Source organism: Amblyomma mixtum, chromosome 8 (genome assembly GCF_055824585.1).
Source record: "Amblyomma mixtum isolate Tamu chromosome 8, ASM5582458v1, whole genome shotgun sequence".
NCBI classification, from domain to species: domain Eukaryota; kingdom Metazoa; phylum Arthropoda; class Arachnida; order Ixodida; family Ixodidae; genus Amblyomma; species Amblyomma mixtum.
In genome coordinates this window covers 106,972,914-106,996,913 of record NC_143019.1, presented here as the reverse complement: position 1 = coordinate 106,996,913, position 24,000 = coordinate 106,972,914, and the positions used below count along the sequence as shown (strand labels likewise).

At 47.4% G+C, this 24,000-nt stretch overlaps 1 protein-coding gene across 8 annotated transcripts in view; it reads right to left on the bottom strand.

The window, feature by feature from the left end:
- The window catches only part of LOC149333823 (uncharacterized), a 138,284-nt gene that overhangs the window by 9,369 nt on the left and 104,915 nt on the right, over nucleotides 1-24,000 (bottom strand). For 6 of the 8 annotated variants that reach the window (XM_089558793.1, XM_089558799.1, XM_089558791.1 and 3 more), the window contains 5 exons: nucleotides 18,221-18,352; nucleotides 15,799-16,085; nucleotides 11,909-11,978; nucleotides 10,159-10,203; nucleotides 3,715-3,762 (listed from right to left, as the gene is read on the bottom strand). In XM_089558793.1, the coding sequence (XP_089414919.1) occupies nucleotides 3,715-3,762; nucleotides 10,159-10,203; nucleotides 11,909-11,978; nucleotides 15,799-16,085; nucleotides 18,221-18,352 (582 nt within the window). The remainder of the gene's footprint in view (nucleotides 1-3,714; nucleotides 3,763-10,158; nucleotides 10,204-11,908; nucleotides 11,979-15,798; nucleotides 16,086-18,220; nucleotides 18,353-24,000) is intronic. The other 2 variants (XM_089558792.1, XM_089558795.1) reach the window with 2 other exon arrangements.

Genomic DNA, 24,000 nt, shown 5'->3' with positions numbered 1-24,000 from the left:
TTCCAGCATCACACTACCAATTGCGAACTGCTGTTCCCTTGCTATACTGCTGAACATTACTTTGGTTTTCTCCATGTTAATTTTTAACCCCACCGTTCTGCTCTGCCTGTGCAACTCATTGATCATGCTTTGCAGTTAATGTCCTGAGTGACTCAGCAAGGCAATGTCATCAGCGAATCGCATGTTACTTAGGTATTCTCCATTAACTCTTCACCCCAACTATTCCCATTTCAGGCCCCGGAATACCTCCTGCAAACAGGTGGTGAATAGCATTGGCAAGATCGTGTCTCCCCGCCTGACACCTTTTCTTATTGGAGTTTTACTGCTGACTTTATGGAGGAGTATGGTAGCTATGCATTCGTTATAAATATCTTCCAATATTTTCACATAACACTCTTCTACACCCTGATTCCGCAATGCCTGCATGACTGCTGAGGTTTCTACCGAGTCGAATGCTTTCTCGTAATCAATTAACGCTATACAGGATCTCTTCTGAAAGTAGTAAGACTGGTTTTTTCCTGGGTGAACGGGCTAACGAGAGGCGGTTTACGCGTGCAGGATCGTTGAAGGGGGATATTGGGAATGCTGGGGAAAATCGGCAGTTGGCTCCCGGCCGTCGACTCCCGGCCGTACTGTGAACCCCTGTCGAAACGTCTCGTCTCGCAAAGTCATGGAACGTGTACTGGATCAGCGATACGCGATCAAATTTTGAGTAAACCTTCCTCAAACGGGCAAAGAGACTCACGACATGATTAAGGAGGCCTACGGTGAGGCTGCCATGGGTAAACCAGGTGTTGTTTTTAGTGGCACAAGCTTTTCCGACAAAGTAAGGAAAGAGTGGAAGGCGACGACCACTCCGGATGCCCTTCGAACAGCAAGACCAACGAAAATGTGTAGCGAGTGAAACATTTACTGAATAGTGATCGTAGGATGAGTATCAGAGGGATTGCTGATGAGTATTCCTCAAACGCAAGTTTTTAAGATCGTGACAGAAAACTTAGCCATGAGGAAAGTGTGCGCGAAGTTGGTGCCGGGAGTTTTGCCAAAGGAGCAAAAGGCCAACCGGAAAGCGATCTGCGAGGTTCTTCTTAATAATGTGAATGAGTATCGCGATTTTTTGTCCAGCATACAGCGGCAGCGCTGCCTCAGCCCCCCTACAGCCCCGACTTGGCCCTGCGAGACTTTTTTCTATTGCCGAGAATAAAATTGACGCTCAACGAGAAACATCACGGATCGGTAGAGGTGGTTCAACAGGCCGTGACGAGGGAGCTAAACCAGATCCCGGTCCACGCGCTCCTGGAGACGTACCAAAATTGGAAAACTCTTTGGCAGCAGCGTGTAGGTGCGGAAGGGACTTTGAAAAATTTTGAAAAGGAACTTTGAAAAATTCAGATCGTTTGTGCTATTTTCATGAATAAATTTTATTTTAAAAAATGAGTCCTACTACTTTCAGAACAGACCCTGTATATAGGGGATGGTTATATTCTGCGCATTTCTCTATCCGCTGATTAATCGCGTGAATATGGTGTACTGTCGGGTATCCTTTACGAAAGCCTGCCTGATCATTCGATTGATTGAAGTTCAAGGTTGCGAAGACCATATTAGCGATTACCTTAGTAAATACCTTGTAGGCAACAGACAATAAGCTGCTTGGTCTGTAATTATTCAAGTCCTTGACGTCTCCTTTCCTATGAATTAAGATGATGTTAGCGTTTCTCCAAGCTCTAGGTACGCTTCAGGCCACAAGGCAATGCGTATACAGGGTGGCTAGTTCTTCTAGCACAATCTCTCCTCCATCCTTCAGCAAAGCTTCCGTTATCTGATCCTCACCAGCTGCTTTCCGAAACCTTGGCATTGCTCCTAAGGCTTTCTTTACATCCTCCTTCGTTAATAGCGGGATGTCCCATTGCTGCGTTCTACTGCCTCTCTCAGTAACATTCCGATTACAACCGCGACTGTGTAGACTTGTGTAAAACTCTTCGGCTACTTTAACTACCTTATAGATATTGCTAATAACATTGGCTTCTTTGTCTCTGATCCCATACATCTGGTTTCTACCTATGACTAGTTTTCTCTTCATTGCTTTTAGCCTACCTCCGCTCTTCAGAGCATGCTCGATTTTCTCCACCTTAAACATCCTGATGTCGGCTACCTTGCGCTTATTTAATAACTTCGATAGCTCTGCTAGTTCTATTCTGTCTGTGGAGTTAGACGTTCTCATGCTTTGGCGTTTCATAACCAGATCTCTAGTCTCCTGAGATAGCTTGCCGGTCACCTGTCGAACCATCCTACTACCTACTTCTGCGCCACACTCAGTAACGATAGCTGTGAGAAGATCGTTCATTTTTTTAGCATTACGGTTGTCATCTTCAGTTAAAGCGGAAAATCTCTTCTGCAGCAAAATCCTTAATTCCTCTACTTTCCCTCTTAATGCTAACTCGTCAATAGACTTCCCCTTCACTAATTTCCTCTGCTCCCTCTTCATATCTAAGCTAATACGAGACCTTACCCTTCTGCGGTCCCAACAACGGACCTTTCCGAGGACCTCCACATCCTCTATAATGCCAGGGTGAGCGCACAGTATGAAGTCTATTTCATTTTTAGTCTCACCATTCGGGCGCTTCCACGTCCACTTCCTGTTGGCTCTTTTGCGGAAAAAGGTATTCGTGATCCGTAAAATATTTCTGTCTTCCTTGCGTACAAACGGCTTAGAAGTCACACCAGTACTCACATCAACGAAGGCGACTCCCTTTGTACGGTCATATTTACAAAGCCTCTGCGCTATTGTGTTTATAGTTGCTTTCTCTACCCTTTAGCACAACTTTATTTCTTTAAAGCGCCACTCAACCATCACACGAGGTTCTAGTAGAGTAGCAGAGTATATGAGCTACCTCGTTCTCCGTATGATTTTGGTACGTTGTTTATACTACAAACTGAGTGAAAGCTGTTGTGTCTCTTTCTTGTTCTGTGCCGTCTTTGCGCTGCAATAATGAATTAATGAATGAATGAATGAATGAATATTATGAAAGCTCTACGCGTTTCTTATTCTCCCCTTATAAAAACGTAAGTATATATTCCGTGTGTATTCTCACGCGTAGCGAATAAAAGCATATGACGCCAACTATAGTACAGGGCCTCGTACTCCATTAGTCTCATTCATTATCAGAAGCTGTTTGCGCGAAAGCACATTCGTTCTTAATAATTTCCTTCCCGGAGACCCCTGCAGGTTCAAGCATAACAAGGAGCACAACAAGAGCTCGAATATTGCAGCAGGATTAATCTCTTGTTACTGAGCCCCGAACTATCGGTGATTCGATAATCTAAGTGATACTATAGTTAAAATATGGTGGTCTTGTCGAGTCGGTCGCAATAATTGTTGGAGAGCTCGTGCTGCATTCATAGCTGAAAATATCGCGTTCATTTTCAATATTGAATTGAAGCCGGGATTCTTAGCAAGCCTTTTGTCAACTATGCGGAAGGAATTCCTAAGTGCTCTTCATCTAGTACAGAAAACAAATTCAGTATTGGTTTCAACTATTCGTCAATGGGAGAGTACTTAGTCAATCCAAAAATTTTGCGTAAATAAGAGGGCACGATATATCAGGTAAAACGCAATAAAGCCACATACCAAAAATAGCTCTTATGGCCAGAGCAACAAATACAGCTGTAGCAAAGCACACTGTGACATCAACATCTAAATAAAGGAACACTTACAATCTTCAACAGAATGGTCTCTCCGTCAAGAATGACCACCTTCTCACTCTGTAAGCGAAAAAACAAAATTCACAGAACGGGTGGGTAAAGCTGCTTATGAGGTAGATTTTCGGGTTCTGCTCGTATTCTAACGCGATGTGGTGTGAGTACGCCATTCTGAAAAATCACGTAAAATGAGGAGAACAGCGAATGAAACACTTTTTCGATCGAACCCCAGTGGGAACATTAATTATGGAATATAAGAAGCTCACTGCGCATGTGTGGCTGTCGCTCTTCCAACAGCGCACGCTAAGTGCAAGCAGAGTAGAAGGGAACACGCCGCTACGTGTTACTTTGGGCAGCGGGTGGGCCTGTAAATTTGAAGGCATCAAATACCGGCCCTGAAGAATGGTCGGCGTTAGAAACTGGGGTGCTGCTGTTCAAGCTAAAGAGCAGGTCTGGAGCATACATTTGTTTAAAAATACCGGGCGTATTCTTTTTTTTTTTCAGTTATTATCGTGTGTAGAAGTGGTGCGTGGCTACTAATCAGGAAGCGTGGAGGGACGTTCCCTCACTGTTGAGATGGACCGAAGACGCGTGTTCAGTAGACAATGGGACTAGCTCGCGTGTTCCTTTAATATTGCTGGCACCTGTATTACGCCTTCAATTTTCCCATGGCTAAGACGGGAGCGCGTTTTGATATTGCGGTCGCTTTCTATGGATTATGGGTTATCCCACGCGAAACGTCACAGGCCCCATAAGCAACCACTGCCGAGTGTTTCGAAAAAATAGGGCTGTATAAGAACGGCAGGCAGAGTTGGTGGTTATTCACGGTTATTTAAAAAACAGTCTACGCAAAGGCGGCGCAGGGAAGACGAGAGGACCGCACAGTCAGTCCTCTCGTTTGCGTGGTGGTGAAAACATTTATTTAGAAGGGACAGGAGGTGTTTCGATCAGCCCGTAAGGGACCGATCCTTACAAGTAGTAGGTAGAGGTCCCTAGTTTGGGACCCCAGTGGCGGTGGCAGCCACCTGGGCGCGCCCGACTAAGGCTTGTTGAGCCTGTAAGTCGTGGCAGCCAAGCAGGGTCGCCTCCCAGTCCTCCCGGGTTGGGTTGGGGATGGGGGGAATAGCGGGGTTGTAGGGGCAGGCCCACACCCTGTGATAGGTGTCCGAAGACACCGCACTACAATGTGGACAGTTGCCGCTAAAGGAGGGGTCAATATGTTTTAGTGCTGCCGGGCACAGCAATGTATTGGTGAAGAGGCGGAAAAGGAGCCGCTCATCCGCCTTCTTGAGGCCTTTACATGGGCGAGGGCAAAGGAGATGATTATCTTGATACTAAGGTTGTAACATATTTTAAGGCATAGACCGGATTAAAATCGGGTTTCTGATCGGGTGGGGAGAAGAAAACAGCCCGGTGAGAGAGCGCGCGGGCGGCTGCATCTGCTGCCTCGTTTCCTGCCAACCCCTGATGAGCAGGGGCCCATATAATGTAACGCTGTGCAGGGTCCGTGTCCCGTATTCAATTTTGGTAGATTCGATAGGCTAGGAAGGAAGTTCAGCCTTGTTTGACGTTCCGACCGGCCCCTCGCGAGTCGGTGATTAGATATTTTGAATCGGAATGTGAGGCCGCGAGAGCAAACGCGACCTATTCTGCTTGTGTTGCACAGCGGGCTCTGAGGGTGAGGCCGTTAACTTTGCCGCTGTTATCAACAACCGCGACCATGTACCATCACCCGTGGTGAGGGCCGGAGGCATTCACGTAGTATACACCTATTTTGTTGCCATAATGTCGGGCTAGCGCTTCCGCTCGTGCCAGGCGCCGACCTTTATGGTCGTCGTGTGACATGTTCGCTGGAAGAGGTCTCACATAAAAGGCGCGTCTCCACAGTTCTGGAATGTGAAACGTGCCTTCCATGGAAGTGGTGTGTTGAATATAGAGTCGAGCAAAAAGGTGGTGACCCGACTGCGTTTGCGACAAGCGCGTGTGCATGTCTGTAAGATGCGCCTTCCAGTGCTCCTGGAAAGTGTTCACTACCCGAAGGGCCATGAGCCGGCTGTTTGAAGTAGTGATGGGGAGGTCAGGGGCACGCTTAATAATTTTGCAAAGGATTACCTGACGGGTATCCCCCTCTTTCCGTAGGTAGGGTAAGGAGTCAAAAATAGAATTCGACTGGTTACGAAGGTGTTCGCCAGCCTCAAGGCATCCTTACTTCGAAACCTCCGCGTCTGTCGGAAACCCGGCGAACCATGCGCCCCACCTGGTTACTAACCTTACGGAGTTTGGCATATGTACTGTCTGACCGTCTGTGTTTGTGGATGTAGAGCCCGAGTACCCGTGTCTCGTCAGTTTCGCGTATGGGACCACCCTCAAGATATAGAGAGATTTTAGTTTCGCACTTTTGTGAGGGGCAGAGGTGCATGAATTCCGTTTTCTTTGGGGGAAAATTGAAGACCGCAGCGGCGGGCGTAGCGGTCTGCCATCGTCGCCGCTTTTTGTAGGCTGGTTTAAATGTCCCCTGTGCTGCCCTGCGTGGCCCACAGAGTGATGTCATCGGCGTACAGGGCGTGCTACACGCCGGCGACACCAGCCAGCTGGACCAGCAGGTGCATCATGGCCAGATTGAAGAGCAGCGGGGAAAGTACCGCGCCTTCGGGGTTTCCCCGTGTGCCGAGTAGGTAAGGACCATGCTCTCTATATTGGATGCGGATATAGTATTGGCCATCCGCTAGAATTTGGCCTATGTATCGGAATGTGTTGAGGCCACAGTCGGTCTGCTTTAGGTTAGTGATTATGATTTTTTGTGTTACTTGGTCAAATGCCACTTTAAGATCCAAGACGAGTAGTACCCGGTCATATTGGGGGAATAAAAACCGACCCCTTATGTAACACCCCGCAAGGGGTCTTCAAGGAAATTAAAGTGACGGGATGTTATGTGATGATGTGATTCAACGGGGTCAACGACTTCCCGATTGAATTGTAGGAGGTCATCCTGTGCGGACCTGTGTGGGCGGAATCCAAATATGGTGCTCGCAAAGACATGTTTGTGTTCAAGATATGCAGATAACCGATCCGGCACCGTCCTCTCTATTAGTTTGCACACGCAGGAGGTGAGAGAGATGGGGCGGAGGTTATCTGTGTCAATTGGTTTGCCTGCTTTAGGAATAAAGGTGGCCAGAGCCGTTTTCCAGTCGATTGGCAGGGAGGTGTCCCCGCGTCAAATCCCATTGGTGTAGTCGAAGAGGGGCTGGTATGCCAACTCGGGCAGGTTCGTCAAAAGCTTGACGTGACCTTATCCCTTCCTGGCGCAGTGCCCCGTTTCATTTTATTGAGAGCCGCCCTCAGATCATGGAGCTGGAAACGTTTATCCAGCTTCGCGCTGTCTCTGCCTGCATAAGAGATCCACGCAGATCCACGGGGGTTTTGGGCTGTTCACAGATACTGGTCCCGAAATTTCTGTGCCAGTTGAGTTGTGTTGCCAGGGAAAGCGTGCATGGCTCGCCGCAAATGTTTTTGTGTTTTGGCTCGGATTTGGCCTCGGTCGATTAGGGCTCGAAAGAGACGCCATATGATGCGGTTGGACATTTGTCGCGCGGCCGTGCTGCATCTCTCCACCCATTTGAAGTCGGTAAGTTGGGCCGCGTACTCCGCCGCTTTCTGGGAGAGCTCGGCAAATCGAGCTTTAAGCTTTCTATTGTGTTTCTGGCGTCGCCAACGGCAGACGAGACCGCGATGGGCTTCCCAGTGGTCTAGAAGGTGGTTATCCATGTCCGTGACCGCCTCTCAGAGCTGGATCTGAGTTTCATGCGAGCAAAGGTGTGCCAGCAGCTCTTGCCACGATGCTGGATAGCATTGCTTCGAAATGGGTGTATTATCAAGTGAGTCAAAATTTTGCCTCAATTTCGTCCAATTTGGGTACGGGCTCGTGTTCTAGGACGCTTGAGGGGTTGTGTGCTTAGTGTAGCGTTAAGGATTCAGTGGTCGCTACCGAGGGTCTCCTCGGTGTTTAGCCTGTCTGCGTGTCGTACGTTGCGAGTGAAGGTTAATACCGGACACGTATCCCGTGTCACAGAGGATTGGGTGGACGGGGTCCGTGTAGAGGGTGAGGCCGAATGTGGACGCAAGCAAAAGACGCCCGTGTGCTGAGCGATGTCAGTGCACGTTAAAGATCCCCAGGTGGTCGTGGTGGTGAAAAACATTCACTGTCGATTAAATCAGAGAGGTGATTGGGGGTAGGGCCCTATTGGCATTTTCCCCTCACAATACTAGGTGGAGCCCCTGTTCCGGGGCGCCATTGGCAAGCAACGCCGCCCGCGTCCGTTGAACCAATGTCTTTTGGGTCTTTAGGTCGTGACAGCCGAGCAGGGCCGCCTGCCAGTCCTATCTGGTGGGGTTGGGGGGATAGATGTGTTTGATTGGCACGCCCAAACCATGTGAAAGGCGACAGCTACCTTCCACAGGACTGGCACGCGACATCAAAGGATCTGTTGGAATGCTTAAGCACCGCCGAGCACAGTACGGTGTTGCTGAGAATTTTTATGAGGAGGCGCTCGTCAGCGCGATCCAGTCCCTTACTAGGGGCTGGGTAGTGCCGGTGCTCCTCCTTGTAGTAGTCAGTGATGTGTTTGAATATAAGGGCCAGATTGTTTGATTCGTATTTGGCTTCCAAGGACAAGGAGATAGCCCGGGGAGAGTATGCGCGGGCCGCCTGATCGGCCTGTTCATTTTCCTGGAGTGCCTGGTGACCGGGGGCCCAAATCAGGTTGCGTGGAGTTGGATCTTCAGATCGACAGCTATATTGCAGTATGCGCCAGGCAAGCGTGTGAGCCCATCCCCGATCATACTTCCGACAGGCCCCTCGCGAGTCGGTGATGATATGTTTCTACTTGGGATTAGTGAAAGCCAGAGCAATAGCAATCTCCTCCGCGTGTGTTGCGCTGTAGGCTTTGAAAGTGAATCCGTTAACTGTGTTTGTGTCGTGTACGCCTGCGGCCGTGCACCACCCCCCGTGGTGTGGGCCGGTAAGGACCACGTAATACACGTGTTGTTGGTTACCATGGCATCGCGCCAACGCTTCTGCGCGCGCCTGGCGACGACCGCTATTGTCTACTCTGGCCATGTTGCGGGGAAGCGATCGGACCCGGAGGGCGCGTTTCCAGGGTTCTGGCACTCTCTCCTTTACCTCAATGTGCTAGCAGTGTTTGATGCGTAGCCGGTCCAAGAGGTGGTTACCGAACGTGGTCTCTTCAAGACGCGTGTATTGGTTGACTAAGTGGTCTAGTCGAAGTTCCTGGAATGTGTTCACCACGCCCAAGGCCAGAAGTTTCTGGTTGAACATGGCGACCGGGAGGTCGAGAGCCCGCTTGGTGACTTTCCGGTGGAAGACCTCCAGTTGGTCATCATCGTATTCGCGCAGGTGCTCGTGAGGTGGTCCAAATTATTCCAGAGACCCCCCCCCCCCCCCCCTGCGGCACCTCTTTCTTCCTTTCTTCTTTCACTTCCTCCTTTATCCCTTCCCTTACGGTGCGGTTCGGGTGTCCACAGAGATACGCGAAACAGTTACTGCGTCATTTCCTTGCCTCAAAATCAATTTTCATTTTTTAACGTAAAGAAAGCACTTGTATTTCTGATTTTTAGCTAGCTTTGGTTAGCTGGCTAGCTTTGAAAATTTGTTGTATTCAGAGCGCACTTTCTATCGTGTTCCGAGCCTATTACGAATCTGGAATGGTCTGGTGTGATCCAGTCACGAAGCGTTCTTTCGTACAAGGCGTTTCGAATATTGTTGCTCCTCTCTTTGCACGAACTTTAGTGCAAGAGTGCAAGCAGATTGGGCTGAACGTATGCAGGCTAAGGCTTTGTGAGCGCTCTTTTTACGCTATATCATGCGCTCCAAAAGCTGCTGACGGAGTGGAGAGCATCTGTCTGGCAACAAAAGAGTGACAGGAAAACACCCCGAATCCTAAAAAGGTCACAAACTGCTTTGATGCGCATCTAAACCTAAAAGAGAAACGATCCACAATTCCCATAGGCCGCATGCAAAGCGATGAGCGCCCTTAAGTCACGTGTCAAGTGTAACTGCTTTATGTGCCGAACGGAGTGAAAAGCTCAATTAATTTTTACTTGTTTGGCCTTTCTGGTACTCAATGGGGTGTTGACAATGTGGCAATTGCAGCGCAATGCACCTTGCAAGCAAGCAATACAGCAGTGCTCTTTTTACTTAACCATACCGTCGCACTGTTACATCGAATGCTAACCGAAAGCAAAAAGTGAAAATGCTTAGAAAGTATAGTTCTCTTTAGCCTTTCGCACCAGTCACAAGTTAGTGATTAGCTTGCAATACATAAATTATCGAATCCGTTTAGGCGAATGCTTTACAAATAATGCTATAAATAACCTCTGCATGAAATAAATTTCAAGAAGTCAGCGCTTCTATAGTACATTTTAAGGAGACATGCGACTCACACAATCTGCACAGGTCAGTTCTGGCCAGGAGGAGAGCGAGCCTTCCTGCAATGGCGAAAATACCACAGGAACAATGCATAGGCATGCTCAATAGGGGGACCGAAGTAACCGTTGTGAGAACACGTAAATTACGGAAAGTGCGCTTTAAAAATCCAGGATATATATAATGTCAAGCCTTCATCACGCTTATGCGTAAGCTCCCTCCACGACGTCCTCCACAGCGAGATAGAACTTTCAAGTGTCGAAGTATAGACTAACACATGTACCGCGATTTATATGCCTCAAAATAAAAGTTTTGACTTTGAGAAATGCTGCGAACTGGTGCCTCCGCTGGCAGATCGAACTGAAGAGGGAGCGTATATCTCCTTCGATATACAGGACGGCTGCTACTTCAAAAATATTTTTTTCGCTTAAACGAAAAGAATGTAGGTTAAACTTCTTTTACTAGATTTACTTGAATATTATTGTTACGTGACGGCAAGCTGATGAAGACGGGACTACATGACATATAGCTATGGAATAATTTAATGGCGGTGGGCCGTGCGCGAGCGGACCGTGCCGCGCCACTGCCCACTTTGTCGTCTTCTAGTCCGTGACAGTATTATCTAAAGCAACAGCTTTCTAACTTTAACTAGGAACTCCTTTAGCGTGCAATTCATAGATCAATACGTAACTAAACATGAACCAATTTGTTGCTGACATGGCTCATATGCGCCGCGTTCCGATACACTAATAGTTGTTGCGCCTCGTGGAAAGTATAAAAAAAGCATTGAAATTACTGGAAAGAAACAATTTTTGAAACAAAATTTATAATCGCATGCATTTTTACGTTCTTCATTTTTATTTAGAAAAAAATGAAAATTTTTTATAAGGTTGTCCTGTGTAGAGGCGCAATGTTTTGATACTATTTAATTAAGTTACGCCAGCGATGCGTGAAAAATTTGAGTTGTGTGAAACGTTTAGCTCTTGCTGGTTTTATTTTCGTTTAAAACATCATAAGGCCGCCGAGCAAGAAAAAATTTCACACATACGCCAAAAGCCTACGCGAAGAACGTTTATAAAATTGACGCAGTACACTCAGTTTAAGAAAAGGAGAATGGTGGCTTGTCTTCGCATCCACTCTTGCGTGTCGAAAGGCATACGCAATACGCATACTAAAAATGAGACCTGACAACCAGGTGACTCTGCCTCCAGTTTCCAAGCGCCTGTTTCGTATCTTCGTGAACCTCCGTAAGATATTAGTGGACGTATACACATTCACATCTATACTGCGTTGTGCCTCTGTTCTCCACGAAACATCTGTAGTTGAAATGACTGCCGTGGTGGCTCAGTGGTTATGGTCCTCGGCTGTTGACCCGAAAGACGCGGGTTCGATCCCGGCCATGGCAGCCGAATTTCGATGGAGGCTTAATTCTAGAGGCCCGTCTACTGTGCGATGTCAGTGCCCGTTAAAGAACTCCAGGTGGTCGAAACTATGCGGAGCCGTTCACTACGGCGTCCCTCACAGCCTGAGCGCTTGCTTTGGGAAGTCAAACTCCAACAAACCAAACCAAACTAATAGTTGAAATGAACGAATTTCATACGGGCAAGCAACTAAATTTCAAGTAGTTGTACTATACAAAAAGATCATAAGTGAACACTTATGAAAACTTCAATGCTTTTTTTTCCAGCTGGCTCTTGCGTACCGCTACATTTCATTTCTGCCAAGAAGATAATGAGGTAAAAAATGCAAATTAATGATAACACTTACCACAAACGCCCTCACCAGGCTTGTTTTGCCAACTACATAGCCAGAAATAAAAATCGTGAATATGTAATCCCTGCAAAAAGAAGATTGCAAAAAGAGCTGGGTGGATAAATGAGTTTTTCAATAAATGAATGTTAACGAAAGGAATTTCGCTTACGTTCAGAATAGGAGCCAACGGTGCTATACAAGACTCGCCTTTGGGTCCCCATCCAATATGCCGCTAAGACGAACGCGCACTAGGGATGCTGCCTACGACGCTTATACAGACATCGTCACTGAAGCTAAAAGATAACTATATGATGGCAAGACAGTCCGAAAAGATGAAACCACACGTCGTGCCACTTATCGCTCCGCCCGCCTCGACACAACTACCTAAGCGTTCTACTTATTAAATGTCTCATCATTGCAAACAAAAATGATCTACTCGCCAGCCTCATCCTTTCTTCCAAGTCTCGCATTGTAATCGGCACCAAATCGTGGCTTGGCGAAACAGTAAAAAAACAGTGGAATTCCCCCCACCCCTCCCACCTCCGGCTTTTACCGTTTACTGGCGAAATCGAGACATGCATATTGGTGGAGTTTTCCTTATAGTTGATAAATGCCTCCCAAGTGTTCCAATAGATAGCTGTTCCAAGTGTCCCAATAGATAGATCCACTGTGAAACTGTGTGTTGCCGAGTGAGTCTGCATGATGCCACATATATTGACTTTGGCACATTCTATCGTAGCCCAGGCTGTAGCAGTCAAGATAGTTTTATTTCCCCCTCTCGTGCCCTCCAAAGTAAGACGACAGATTACATGCTTGACGGTGATTTTAATATGCCTTCCGTGCGTTGGGTGCAGGGGTCCCCCGTTCTGTCCTCTCGTTGCGCCCTCTTCAGTGAATTTAGTGATATGATCACCGCCAACGGCCTTTATCAGTTTGTGAACTTTCCCACAAGACAATGCGTTGAGAGCGTGTCCACATTTGACCTGATATTCACAAACTTTTATAAGCTGGTGGGATCCGTCTTACCCGTGCCCGGTATTATTGACCATGATGCTGTATAGGCAGAAATTTCATCCTGGCGCTGGTCACTGATAAATCCTTGCCACGTAAAGTCTTCTTTTTGAGAAAGGTAATTATTGTTTAGTTACGCAGTGACGTGAGATTTTCTACGAAGAGTTTCTAGACTACTGTAATACTTCTGATATTAATGAGCTATGGGTGCTGTTTAGGAACAAACTACGTTCTGTAATCGACTAACACACACCATTCAAATTCTTATAGTGTGGACGAAGACATAGCAAACCATGGTTCACTCCTGAAATAAAACGACTGCTGAATCAAAGAGGCCGCCTTTTCCGACGGTACATTAGCAAGAAGGATGACGAATATAGCCAATTAGACGAGTCAGGAATAAATATCAACTCAAAGATATAACAAGCCAAGGATGCCAAGAATTACTTGCTAAGCCACAAGCTGAAACGTAGTCCAAAATAAATGCGGAAATATCTCAAATCCACTGGCAAAAAAGACAGCTCTCTTCCTCCGGTCTCGTCTCCTGAAGGTCTAATCCCTGACGATACAGAAAAAGCTAAGCACTTGAATAATTACTTTAGATCAATGTTTTCTGCACCTACCAATTACAGCAAAGCCGGGCCGGTCCCCTATCGCCTTGACGGCATGTCAGACACAATTATTTCTTACGAAGGTGCCCTAACACTCCTACAGGAATAAAAAGATAATTCAGCCACTGCTCCTGACAACGTTCCATGTCATGTTCTTAAAATGTGTGCCCCCGTTATAGCCAAATTACTTGTTGTCCTGTTTGGTGTGCCACTATCTTCAAGCGCTCTGCCTGGCAAATGGAAAAATACCGAACATTGTGCCAGAACTAAAAAATGGTCCTCGATGCCATGTTGAAAACTACAGGCCGATATAGCTAACCAGTGTGTGGACTGCCTTTAGAGCACATTCTTTACATTTCTATGTTTCGTCATTTGCAGGATCACAAATTTTTTGCCAATTTTCATCATGGCTTCAGAGCTGCATTATCATGTGTGACTCAACTTGTTGAATTTTCACATGACATTTTTCTTCTCTTTTGATTGTGGTAAGCAGGTTGACTATGTACTGCTGAACTTTCAGAAGGATTTTGAAACGGTGTCCCACTCTCTACTGGTCTTCAAACTTTCTTGCCTAGGTTTGCCTTACAACATCTTACACTGGGTAAAAGATTACCTTCACGACCGCAGTCAAAAAGTCATCAGCGGCGTAGGGTCACACTGTGTACCGGTTACATCTGGCGCACCGCAGGCGTCCGTGCTAGGACCACTTTTTTTCTTAATTTTTATAAAGAATATCGGTTTGGGTATAACTTCTAAATTTTTACCATATGCAGATAGTTTCGTACTATATCGAAATATAAAAAATGAAGAATATACAGACGCTCTACCAACAGACCTTAACCGGATCATAAAATGGTGCTGCAAGTGGATTATGACTCTAAGTCCTAAATATGCTGCCATATTCGTTTTAACCGAAAAAGATAACCATCTAGAATAGTTACTTTTTAAATAGTCATCAAATAGCCACATATCAGGGCGTTAAGCACCTAGGTGTTTATTTCTCCCATAATTTAACCTGGAAGAAGCATGTCGTTTACATAGCAATGAATGGTAGTAGCGTACTTAACTTCATTAAAAGAAATTTTCGTAATGTAACAAGTGACGTGAAAGAAGTTCTGTATATCTCAAAATTGCCATCTATTTTAGAATACGGAACGGTAGTGTGGGATCCAGCTACTAAAATCCTTATCGAGAAACTAGAAGCGATACAGGATCATGCAGCACGTTTCATTTTATACGCTTATTATTGTCACAATAATGTCAGCGCGTTAAGAAAGAATTTAGGATGGGGTCCCTTACAGCTCCGTCGTACCTTTTTCAGAATAGTCTTCTTAAACGAGATTATGAATAAAAAGATTGACATTGACCGTAACGCTTACCTTTCACCTCACACATACGCTTCCCGTAGAAGGGAACACAGCCGTAAAACACGCGAAATTGCCTGTCGGAAATCTGTATTTAAATAAGCTTTTTTCCCACACAAAATAAGCTAATGGAACAGCCTCCCAAACGAAATAGTTTCATTATATGATAACGGCTTTATAGCCGCTCTTCAACACATTTACGGGACTAACTGATGTATCATTGTACCATGCACCATAAGCTATTGGCTGCTCTCCTTATCACAGTTTTTGCATTCTACTATTTCCCATTATATATATTTTAACCTTTTCATGATTGCGTAGCATTTCCCAAGCGTTTGTTACTGTTTTTAGCTGCATTATTGCTGGGTCTTTTGAATCAATTTACATCTATTCACAGTGCTTTTGCCTTTCACTTTACGTACCCTCCGTGCATTAATGCCGAGTGGGGCGATTTGTACATACTAAATAAACAAATCACTAATAAATAAAAACCCACTTAACTCACATTATCAAAATTTCACATAAGTCTAGTTTCTTTTCCGTTAATAAATTTGAAAAAGGAATCGATGACAATGAAACTGAGTTGTGTAAAATGAGCACTCTCAAGGCAGACCAAGAGAAGCGTGCTACTTTCTCACAGCGCTCACTCTGAGCTTCCTGCTCTAACCAAGTTCTTTGAGAGGGCTCCATGAAGTTCCATGAATTTAATCTCGCGGATGACCTTCGCTCATTTGTAATTCCCATACGAGAAGCACTCACGCTACATCGAAATCTTGCTGTACATATGGGAAAGGCTGAGATACCTGGACTCTATACATGCATTTCAAAGCTACCGGCAGCTGCCCGGATAAACCTCGATAAAATCCTAATACAATTCTAATCGGCCACAAGCGCGCAGTGGGTTCAGTCCGGTTCATACAATTTTGAAGACTTTTTCGAGCCGCGAAGACTGCGCTTGGCTGGAAGTTGTAGTGATTTCGGCGATACGCTGCTGCCTCGGCACTCGTGCGTAGAGGGACTCCCGCAGGGCTCCTCGGAGGCGTTCGGGTCTGTGCTGCTGTCGTTGCTTGTAAGACTGGCTGGAGTCCCGAAATGGCCGGAGCTCCTCAAAAGCTCGTGCGCCATTATCATAAATGCCGTATCCAGGTTCATGCGAGTTCGGGAATTCGTCTCAATGAATGGAACGCCTTGCTTGGCCGCAAACCTCTGTAACACCAACAGTGAAGTTAAGACACTATGCAAGCATATATCGCTTAAAAGGCGCGCGCATACCATTCGAATCTATTTGACCTGCATTCAGGTTATCGCTTGGCAGTTTGAATTCTTAACCGCAGCTCACATATCCAAAATGGCTAACAAAACCGAGGTCAGAGTCAATATGACTGGTACCATTAAACTTATTGTAGTGGAATTGAAGTCCTCTACCACAGTATACTTTTAAGACGGAAACAAATATATGACCATAAATGGCTCCCACTTCACTCTATGCTGCATCAGCACTGCTATTCGGGAGGGAATGACGGCTGAAGCAGAAAAAGTGTTGGGTCTAGATCACTCAACCGGAGATTGTTCATCTTAGCTTTTATTTTGACGGTACTTTAATGTGCGCGCACTTGAGCAACTGTGCTGTTCGTCGTAAATTGCACGAAAAATTGATTCACAGTGAGGCTGACGCAGTCAATTCGAGCCAGAGCTCGTGTTATCCTGCTTCACCACATTCAACTCATTCCTAAAGCCAGTTCGCCATAAGCCTCTTGAGTCTCAACCCAGGACTTAAGGCCACCTTGCTCAATATTCACCAACTAGCCCAACTCCAGACTGTTATCATGTATAGGACCTCTTGTTGAGAAAGCCTGACTTCTCAGTACGCTAGTTCTTTCATCCACCCGTCTACTGGCAGCTCGACGTATGGTCAACTGATGACAGCAACATATGGATTTGTCGCACCCCTTATGATTTTTGCAGTTGTGCGCCCTGTGCGCATCTGCTCAAAATGGCGTCAGAGTGGGTTCTACGAGGAGCATGAGTACACTCTCAGTTCATATGGTTAGCTATCTAGCTTTCACCGGTTAAACTGGTGCCTTGGAGACTGACCTCATACGCGACACACTCCGCCCCTCCCTTTTCGGTCGCTCTTTGGGCTGTGAAGGCCTATGCAAAAGGATGCTCAATTGGGCGAGTTGGAGTTGCTTCATAGTTAGAAGGCGTGTTAGCGAGGAAAGGCAAGCCCCGTGCATTTTTCACTCGTGCAGCTCTCAAAAGTGGCACACGGCTGGAACTTTCTGAAGTAAAGCCACCGTTTGCACACCTGTCGCTGCTGCTGTGCTTCTCCTCACATTCCTTGCTCTCCCATCGTCCTAGCCAATTCACCTTCCCGACTGAGCTTCACAGCGCCTCTAGCCCGCGATGCGCTCGGTACAGAGCGCTTCTCCGGTTACAACTTCCGGACTCGTGTGTCGCAGCCGGCCGGCTACCCCACCCACTTCCATTGCAACGCCTAGAGCTCGTGAACGCCTGCCTGCTGCTCCGCTTCCGGATTGTTGCTTCTAGACACTGGAGCAGGCGTTCCTGCATGGATGGCTGGCTTCCGCTACCCTGCAACTCTGCGACGGATCCCACGAGATGTGGGAGCACATTCTCCTGGGGTGCCTGGAACTCGCCGCCCATGCCACCGTGGTGGTGGCATCATATAGGAATATGGGGCTACTCCACAGAGCAACACATCGTTGCCCCAAGCACTCCTCTTTCCTCCGGCACCCGGGAAGTGCGAAGCTGGATCCAGCATCATTGTTCCGCGCGATTTGCTTCACCAGCGATCAGTTCTAGCTCGCAGGAACTCCCCCCCTTCCCCCCTCTTGTTTTTTTTGTCATTGTAATGTTCCCACGGAGTGCCTAACGGGAAGGTGGTTACTGCGGGAACCATCCGGAGAGCTGTTATCGCGGAAGGAGGAGGGTATGGCAATAGCGGAGGAATGCGTTAACGAACGGCTGCGCGGGAAGAACAGAGAGGTAATAGTGAAGGCAGGAGGGATATTAATACTTCGACAGCTGCAGCTGAATCTCGGGTTACACAGTGGTAAGTCTCCTGTAAGTTTTAGTATGAAAGCAATATTGGCCTGCTAACCTGGAAAATCCCGGCGTGTGGTGAAGCCTTTGAAATTAGTCACGTGATGCGGAAAATGATGAGAAATAAACGAGACTTTTAAAGTTGGTGACCTTGACCAACCTTCGGCCGTTATCTAGAGCTTTCGCTTTAGAAAGAAGGTTGACGGCTCGGGCGCTGTGCCCCGCAGTGAAGAGCCAACTAGCCACAAAGCAAACGCTCCTAGAAGGTCACTTACCTTCGCAGCCGTGGTGTCGACTGCGTTTTGTCCTTTTACGCCGATCCTGTTGCCGACGAGAAGCTTTGTAATGTTTGGAGAAAAGCGCTGGTCGATGGCCGCAAACCACTTCTGGACATATTTGAAAGCCTCCTGCCATGGCATTTTTTGCATGAGAATCGAGGGGGGAAAAGGAAAATAAACGAATAGAAAGGCAGGCAGACTGAAAAAAAATTACGAAGAAAATGTCTAGAAAAGGTAAGCAAGCTGCATTGGAGAAATTCTATTCAGGGTAAGTGAAGAGAGTTCTAGTGCGCTGGCACGAAGTCATATTTGCTTTTTTCGTTTTCGTAGAATAACAACTGACTACGTGGAAAGTTCGTCATACTTTCCATCTATCTGCGGAGAGGAAGTTGATGGCTTCATTTGTTCCATCCGTTTACGGTGTCGACTGCTGACAGCACTGAGCCACAGTACTCTGAGAAACGTAACGAAGTGACTCCTCTTTAACGCTTAAGAAATTATCCACTGGCAGAGCTGTTTTTTATCTGGCGATTGCAAGTAGTAAAGTATAATGAAGGGACAGCGCACAGATATTTCGCAGAGGAACACTCCCCCCAAACTGACTCGTTTTGAAGAGATCCGGTAGTGCCCACTCGTAAGCAGGACAACCACACATACTCGATTCCATTCGGCCGTGGGCGGACGCGAAGTACGATCTTATGATGGTGACTCTGTTAGCATGCGTGCGTAAAGGTTGCCATGGTTCCCTCAAGTTTAATGAGTAATAGCAAGCCCCTCTCTCTGTGTTTCCACTAATTACTTAGCGCTGGTCATCCTAAGAGTGAGCCTAGCTGTAAAGCTTTGTATTCGTCGGCGTCGCCATCATCATCACGAGCCCTTTTGATCTTGTGCAACTTAGAGAGACAACCGGAAACACGGACGCGGAAGCAGACAACACTGATACGGTGGAGTCCGACATAGGACCTGAAATTCTAACTCAGGTCTTGAATCTTGCACTTGTGTTTTCTGTTGTGCTGGCTTTTATGGCACATAGACAGCTAAGACTGCCATGCGCCAAGCTCAAGGTATGGGAAGAGTTTGGTGCAAAATTTATTGAAATTTCAAAATCATCGGTAGTGTAGAGGGCCCAAAACTTTACTTCCTACTACCGAGCGATGACAAAGAAAAGAATTTTGGGAAATAGCTACCAGTAAAACGCTTTAAACCGGGCCGAGTAACATCGGTGATCATCCTTGGATGGGCAAGGATCGCGAGGCTCCCAACGAACCAGGGAAAGACCCAGCCTTCTATTCAGAAATGAGAAAGTGGCTGACGTGCATAAAAAATTAAGCTAAGTAGTGGGTCTGCCTTCAGACTTTCTTGAAAAAATTTTCTTCTCTTAAAAAGTTAGTAGTAGTAGTAAAAGACTTTTAATCGACCATAATTTACAGGCCGAGCATTTCGACCGCCTGGGCGACCAGAAGCCGCTGTTCTTCTTCCCCTTCAGAGCCAAGCCAGTCGAGCCAGGTGGTGATGGATAGAGGGTGGGGGGAAGGAACCCGACTGCTGAGCAGCCGGGCAATAGAAGAGACAATGGGCCAGGTCCGCATAGATACAGGGGCAGTTGGGACAGGAAGGGCCCGATCGATAGCGATAGAGGAAGAGGCGGGACGGGGTGATAACTGCATTCATCTGAATGTGCCGAAGAAGGCGAGACTCCGGCACCGTGAGTGATGGATGAGGGGGAGGGTAAAGGCGTTTGTCGAGGCGGAGCTCAAGGTAGACCTCTTTTATGGTGCGGCGAAGGGTGAGTCTCCCACCGTCCTCCGAGGGCTTGGGCCAGGGGATCAACGGTGCCCGGAAAAGTGTGTCGCGGGCGAGCTGATGGGCCAGCTCATTGCCGTCAATCCCTGAATGCCCATGGACCCAGCGGAGGAAAACGATGGAAGGCTGCAGTGCGGAACCGCTCGTTCGACCTCCTGTTGGAGATAAGGGGTCAGGGTGCGTTTCTCTATGTGGTGTATAGAGGCTTGTGAGTCCGAATAGACTGTGTACTCTTGGAGAGAGGGAAGGAGGGAAAATGACTGGAGGGCATGCGCAATGGCGAGGACCCCGAGGGACAATGCGTCTGGAGGGTGTAGATACGGCCCGCTGGTGTGGGTTTCAGGAGCAGGGAGCTGTGGATGGTACAGGGCGCAGCCGCAGGAACCTCGAGGAGCCACGAAGGAGGCATCCGTGTAAGCTACACCCTGGGTATCAAAGAGAGGGGAATGGTGCTGTGCGGCCGCATGACGACGTCCGGCGTGCAGGACGGGGGACATGTTGGTCCAGAGGGGAAGGATACGAAGATTGGGGGCGGGGGTGGGAATAGGAGAGGTAAACGGGGAGATTGGAATGGGCGAGATACCCGCTTGAGTCAATAACCACTGACCCTGACGGGTAAGAGAAAGCCGGGCAAGCTGCGAGTCACGATGAAGACTGAGAAGAGAACGAAGAGGATGGAAGAGGCCTGTGGCGAAGAGCTTAGTGGTAGAGGTAGTGATAGGGAGGTTGAGAGCTGCCTTGTAGGGGCCCACAAGGGCAGTCTCGAGAGCGTTAAGTTGAGTCTGAGTGAAGGAAGCGTAGGGTGCAAAGTACAAGACCTTGTTGAGGGCCAGCGCGTGGGCAACTCGGCACGCGTGAGCCTCGTGGAGACCTGTGCGTCGAGTGACCACGCGCCGCAGGAGGTGAGTTACAGAGTGGCAGGTGGTGAGAGCGCGGTGAAGGGATTGCCCATTCATAGCCGCATGCAAAGGGAAGCCAAGAACTTTGCACTGTGTGACGACAGGAATGGGAGAGCCAGAATGGTGGAGAGAGACGAAGTGGTTGTGTGAGCGCTGGTAGGAGGAATGGTTGAGAAGGAGAAGCTCGGATTTCTCAGGAGCAGGAGAGAGGCCAGCGGTGGTGAGAAAGGAGTCGATGAGATCTAGGCCACGTTGCAAGGTGTCCTGTACGTGACCGGGAGAGCCAGATGAACACCAGAGAGTGATGTCATCGGCGTAAAATATATGATGCAGGTCGGGAATTTCAGCTAGCTGGGAGGCGAGAGGGGCCATAGCGAGATTGAAAAGGGTAGGAGTGAGAACAGCACCTTGAGGAGTGCCACGGGTGAGGTGGTGTGGGTTAGACAGGTGGGTATCTATTCGAAAGCGAGCCACACGTTTAGAGAGGAATGAGCGGATATAGGAGTACATGCGGGAGCCACAATCCAAAGAGGCGAGTTGAGAAAGGATGTGATCGTGGCAAACACCGTCAAAGGCCTTGCGAACATCGACGGTCCCAAGTGCGTAAATTTGAGTAGGTGTAGGGGACAGGAACGTTTGCTGGAGAATCAGAAACATATCCTGTGCACAGACGCGGCGTCGGAAGCCAATGAGAGAATGGGGGAAGAACTCCCGTGCCTCAAGAAAATCAGAGAGGCGAGTCAGAGCCATTCGCTCAAGGGTCTTACCAACGCACGACGTCAGGGAGATTGGGCGGAGGTTAGAGAGAGGGAGGTTTGCCCGGTTTTGGAATCAGAAATAAGGGAGGATGTCCAGGAGCTCGGCAAGCAGCCGCTCTCCCAGGCCTCATTGTAGGTTTGAAGGAGGAATTCTTTGGCGCAGTCAGGAAGGTTGCGAAGTGTGGTGTATGTAATGGCATCCTCACCGGGAGCCGAGCGTGTAGAATTAGCAGCCAGAGCAGATTCGAGCTCCCGCAGAGTGAAGCATTGGTCCAGATCGGGGTTAGGTCCACCCGAGTACACCGGGTAGGAGGGTGCCAGAGGGTGCGGGAGGTAGAGAGAGGCGACTTGATCAAAAAGTTAAAAACACGTCATGTCAACAATTGCTTTATCACATCTGAGCAGTGTTGGATTGAAATAAATGCATTCTTAAAAAGTTATCTACTTTTTTCTTAGATTTTTACAGTTTCGTGCATTAGAATACAATGTGAAACTAAGTTCACCTCCACATTTTCCATAAACAGGTTCTTCTCGTTTGGTCAGCAGGAAGTTGTGTGTAAAGTGTGTGCGGCCTATACGAAGACTCCAGAAAATCACTTCCTTGTGAAGAGCGGTTTGAGGGGACGTGGGCAGCGCCATCAATGAAGACTCGGCCACAAGTAATCGGAAAAGCAGGTGGGCGAAAAGCAGGCTTACACAAAGAGCAGCTTTTAGCACACGTTAGTCAGCCAGCCGCGTCTAGAGCTTCGTCGTCGTTGGCGTCGGCACTTGGTCGTCAACATAATTCCACTTGAAACGTTTCTAGGGCACACATGATTTTCATTCACCTATACAGGCTGTACCAAGTGTAGTTATATACTGAGTTGTTCTACGTCGACTGCCATTTTTTTCCTAATTTACGATGTACTAAGCTCATGCAACCCTTGAAGAGCATATTTACTTTTTTATTTCCTTGCCACAAATCTACTCTTGCGTTTCCTCTATACCGGCATGAGTTGGGACCGAGCTGAGTTTTATGTTTTGTCCTCAAGGTCTGGCTGTTACTATGTTGTGTATGATGTCAGCAAGTAGTGGACTGATTGCATTTCTAGAATGGACAGTTGTTATACCCCTCTCCAGCACACAAGTTAAGTGCAAGTACGAGAAGTGCACTCTGGCAGCCCGAGTGACACTTCAGCCTTCGCGGTGCTAAATGGGAAGGCAAAGTGCTCCTGTAGCAAAAAAAAAAAAGTGGCGACACAAAATGAGGGGAATTTTTGAAGAGGTCAATAAAAAAGAAAAAAATTTAGGAATTCAGTGTTCAACGTGTTAGCAGAAATAAAACGATCTTACACAGTTTCACACAATGAAAAAAAATAGCAGCAGAAGAAAAGCCGAAACACGTCACGGCTATCCAGAATTTTGACAAGAAACAAGATGGCGGCGTGCAGCGAAGTTCCATACGTCGCGTTCCTTCGTTGTTTTGATTCGCTTGCGGCTGTCACGAAGAAATATTTTTAAAAACAGTGTTACAGCAAGTAAAATAAGTTTGTGAGCACTCTTATGCACCATACATAGAGTGCCTTAAAAGTCGTTGCTGTCAAGATTATGCACTCGGCCCTCAAAGTGCGTTCCCTGATCGGGCGCCAACCGCAGTGCACTCTTCTGCCAGTGAATGCGACGTTTAGATTTCACAAAGTGCATTTATAGCGAGTGGCACTGTCCTCTTCACAGGTGCATCAGTACGCTTAGAGAGAGTCTGTGTAAATAATACTGCCCGTGAGGTTCTCGTTTACTATTTTACTATGGTCACACAAAGGGTGTAACATTCCGCAGTGATCACAGATGCGATCTGTGAAGTCTTGCTATATTTTCCCCATTTTGTCGTGCCAGGGCGCTTCCTATGGAAACATCTTTTTTTGAACGATCAGTATGAATATCCGGAAACCTACTATATTTTTCGTCCAGTGCAATGAATTCTAGTACGAACGCAGAGTTGGACAGTGACGTCGCAATCTAGGATGCTCAACTACATTGCCCGGTCACGTGGGCCCACACAGTTGCGACGCACTTACTGCTGCATCGTCTGTTTTGTCACACACGTGCTGTCCAGCGCATGAAAACAAACAACGGCATGGCTAGTCCCAGCAGCTCGGATTTTGACGAATCTGATTCTAATGAGGGCATCAACTTTTTTTTTATCGCACTATTGCACGCTAATATCGCCTGCGCGGTTTCGTGTGAGGATGCGAAGCACTTTGCAAAACGCCAGTAAGCATGACTAGTTCGGCAATACGTTGACAAAAACTAACCGAGCGAGTGGCGATTCGCGGCAAAT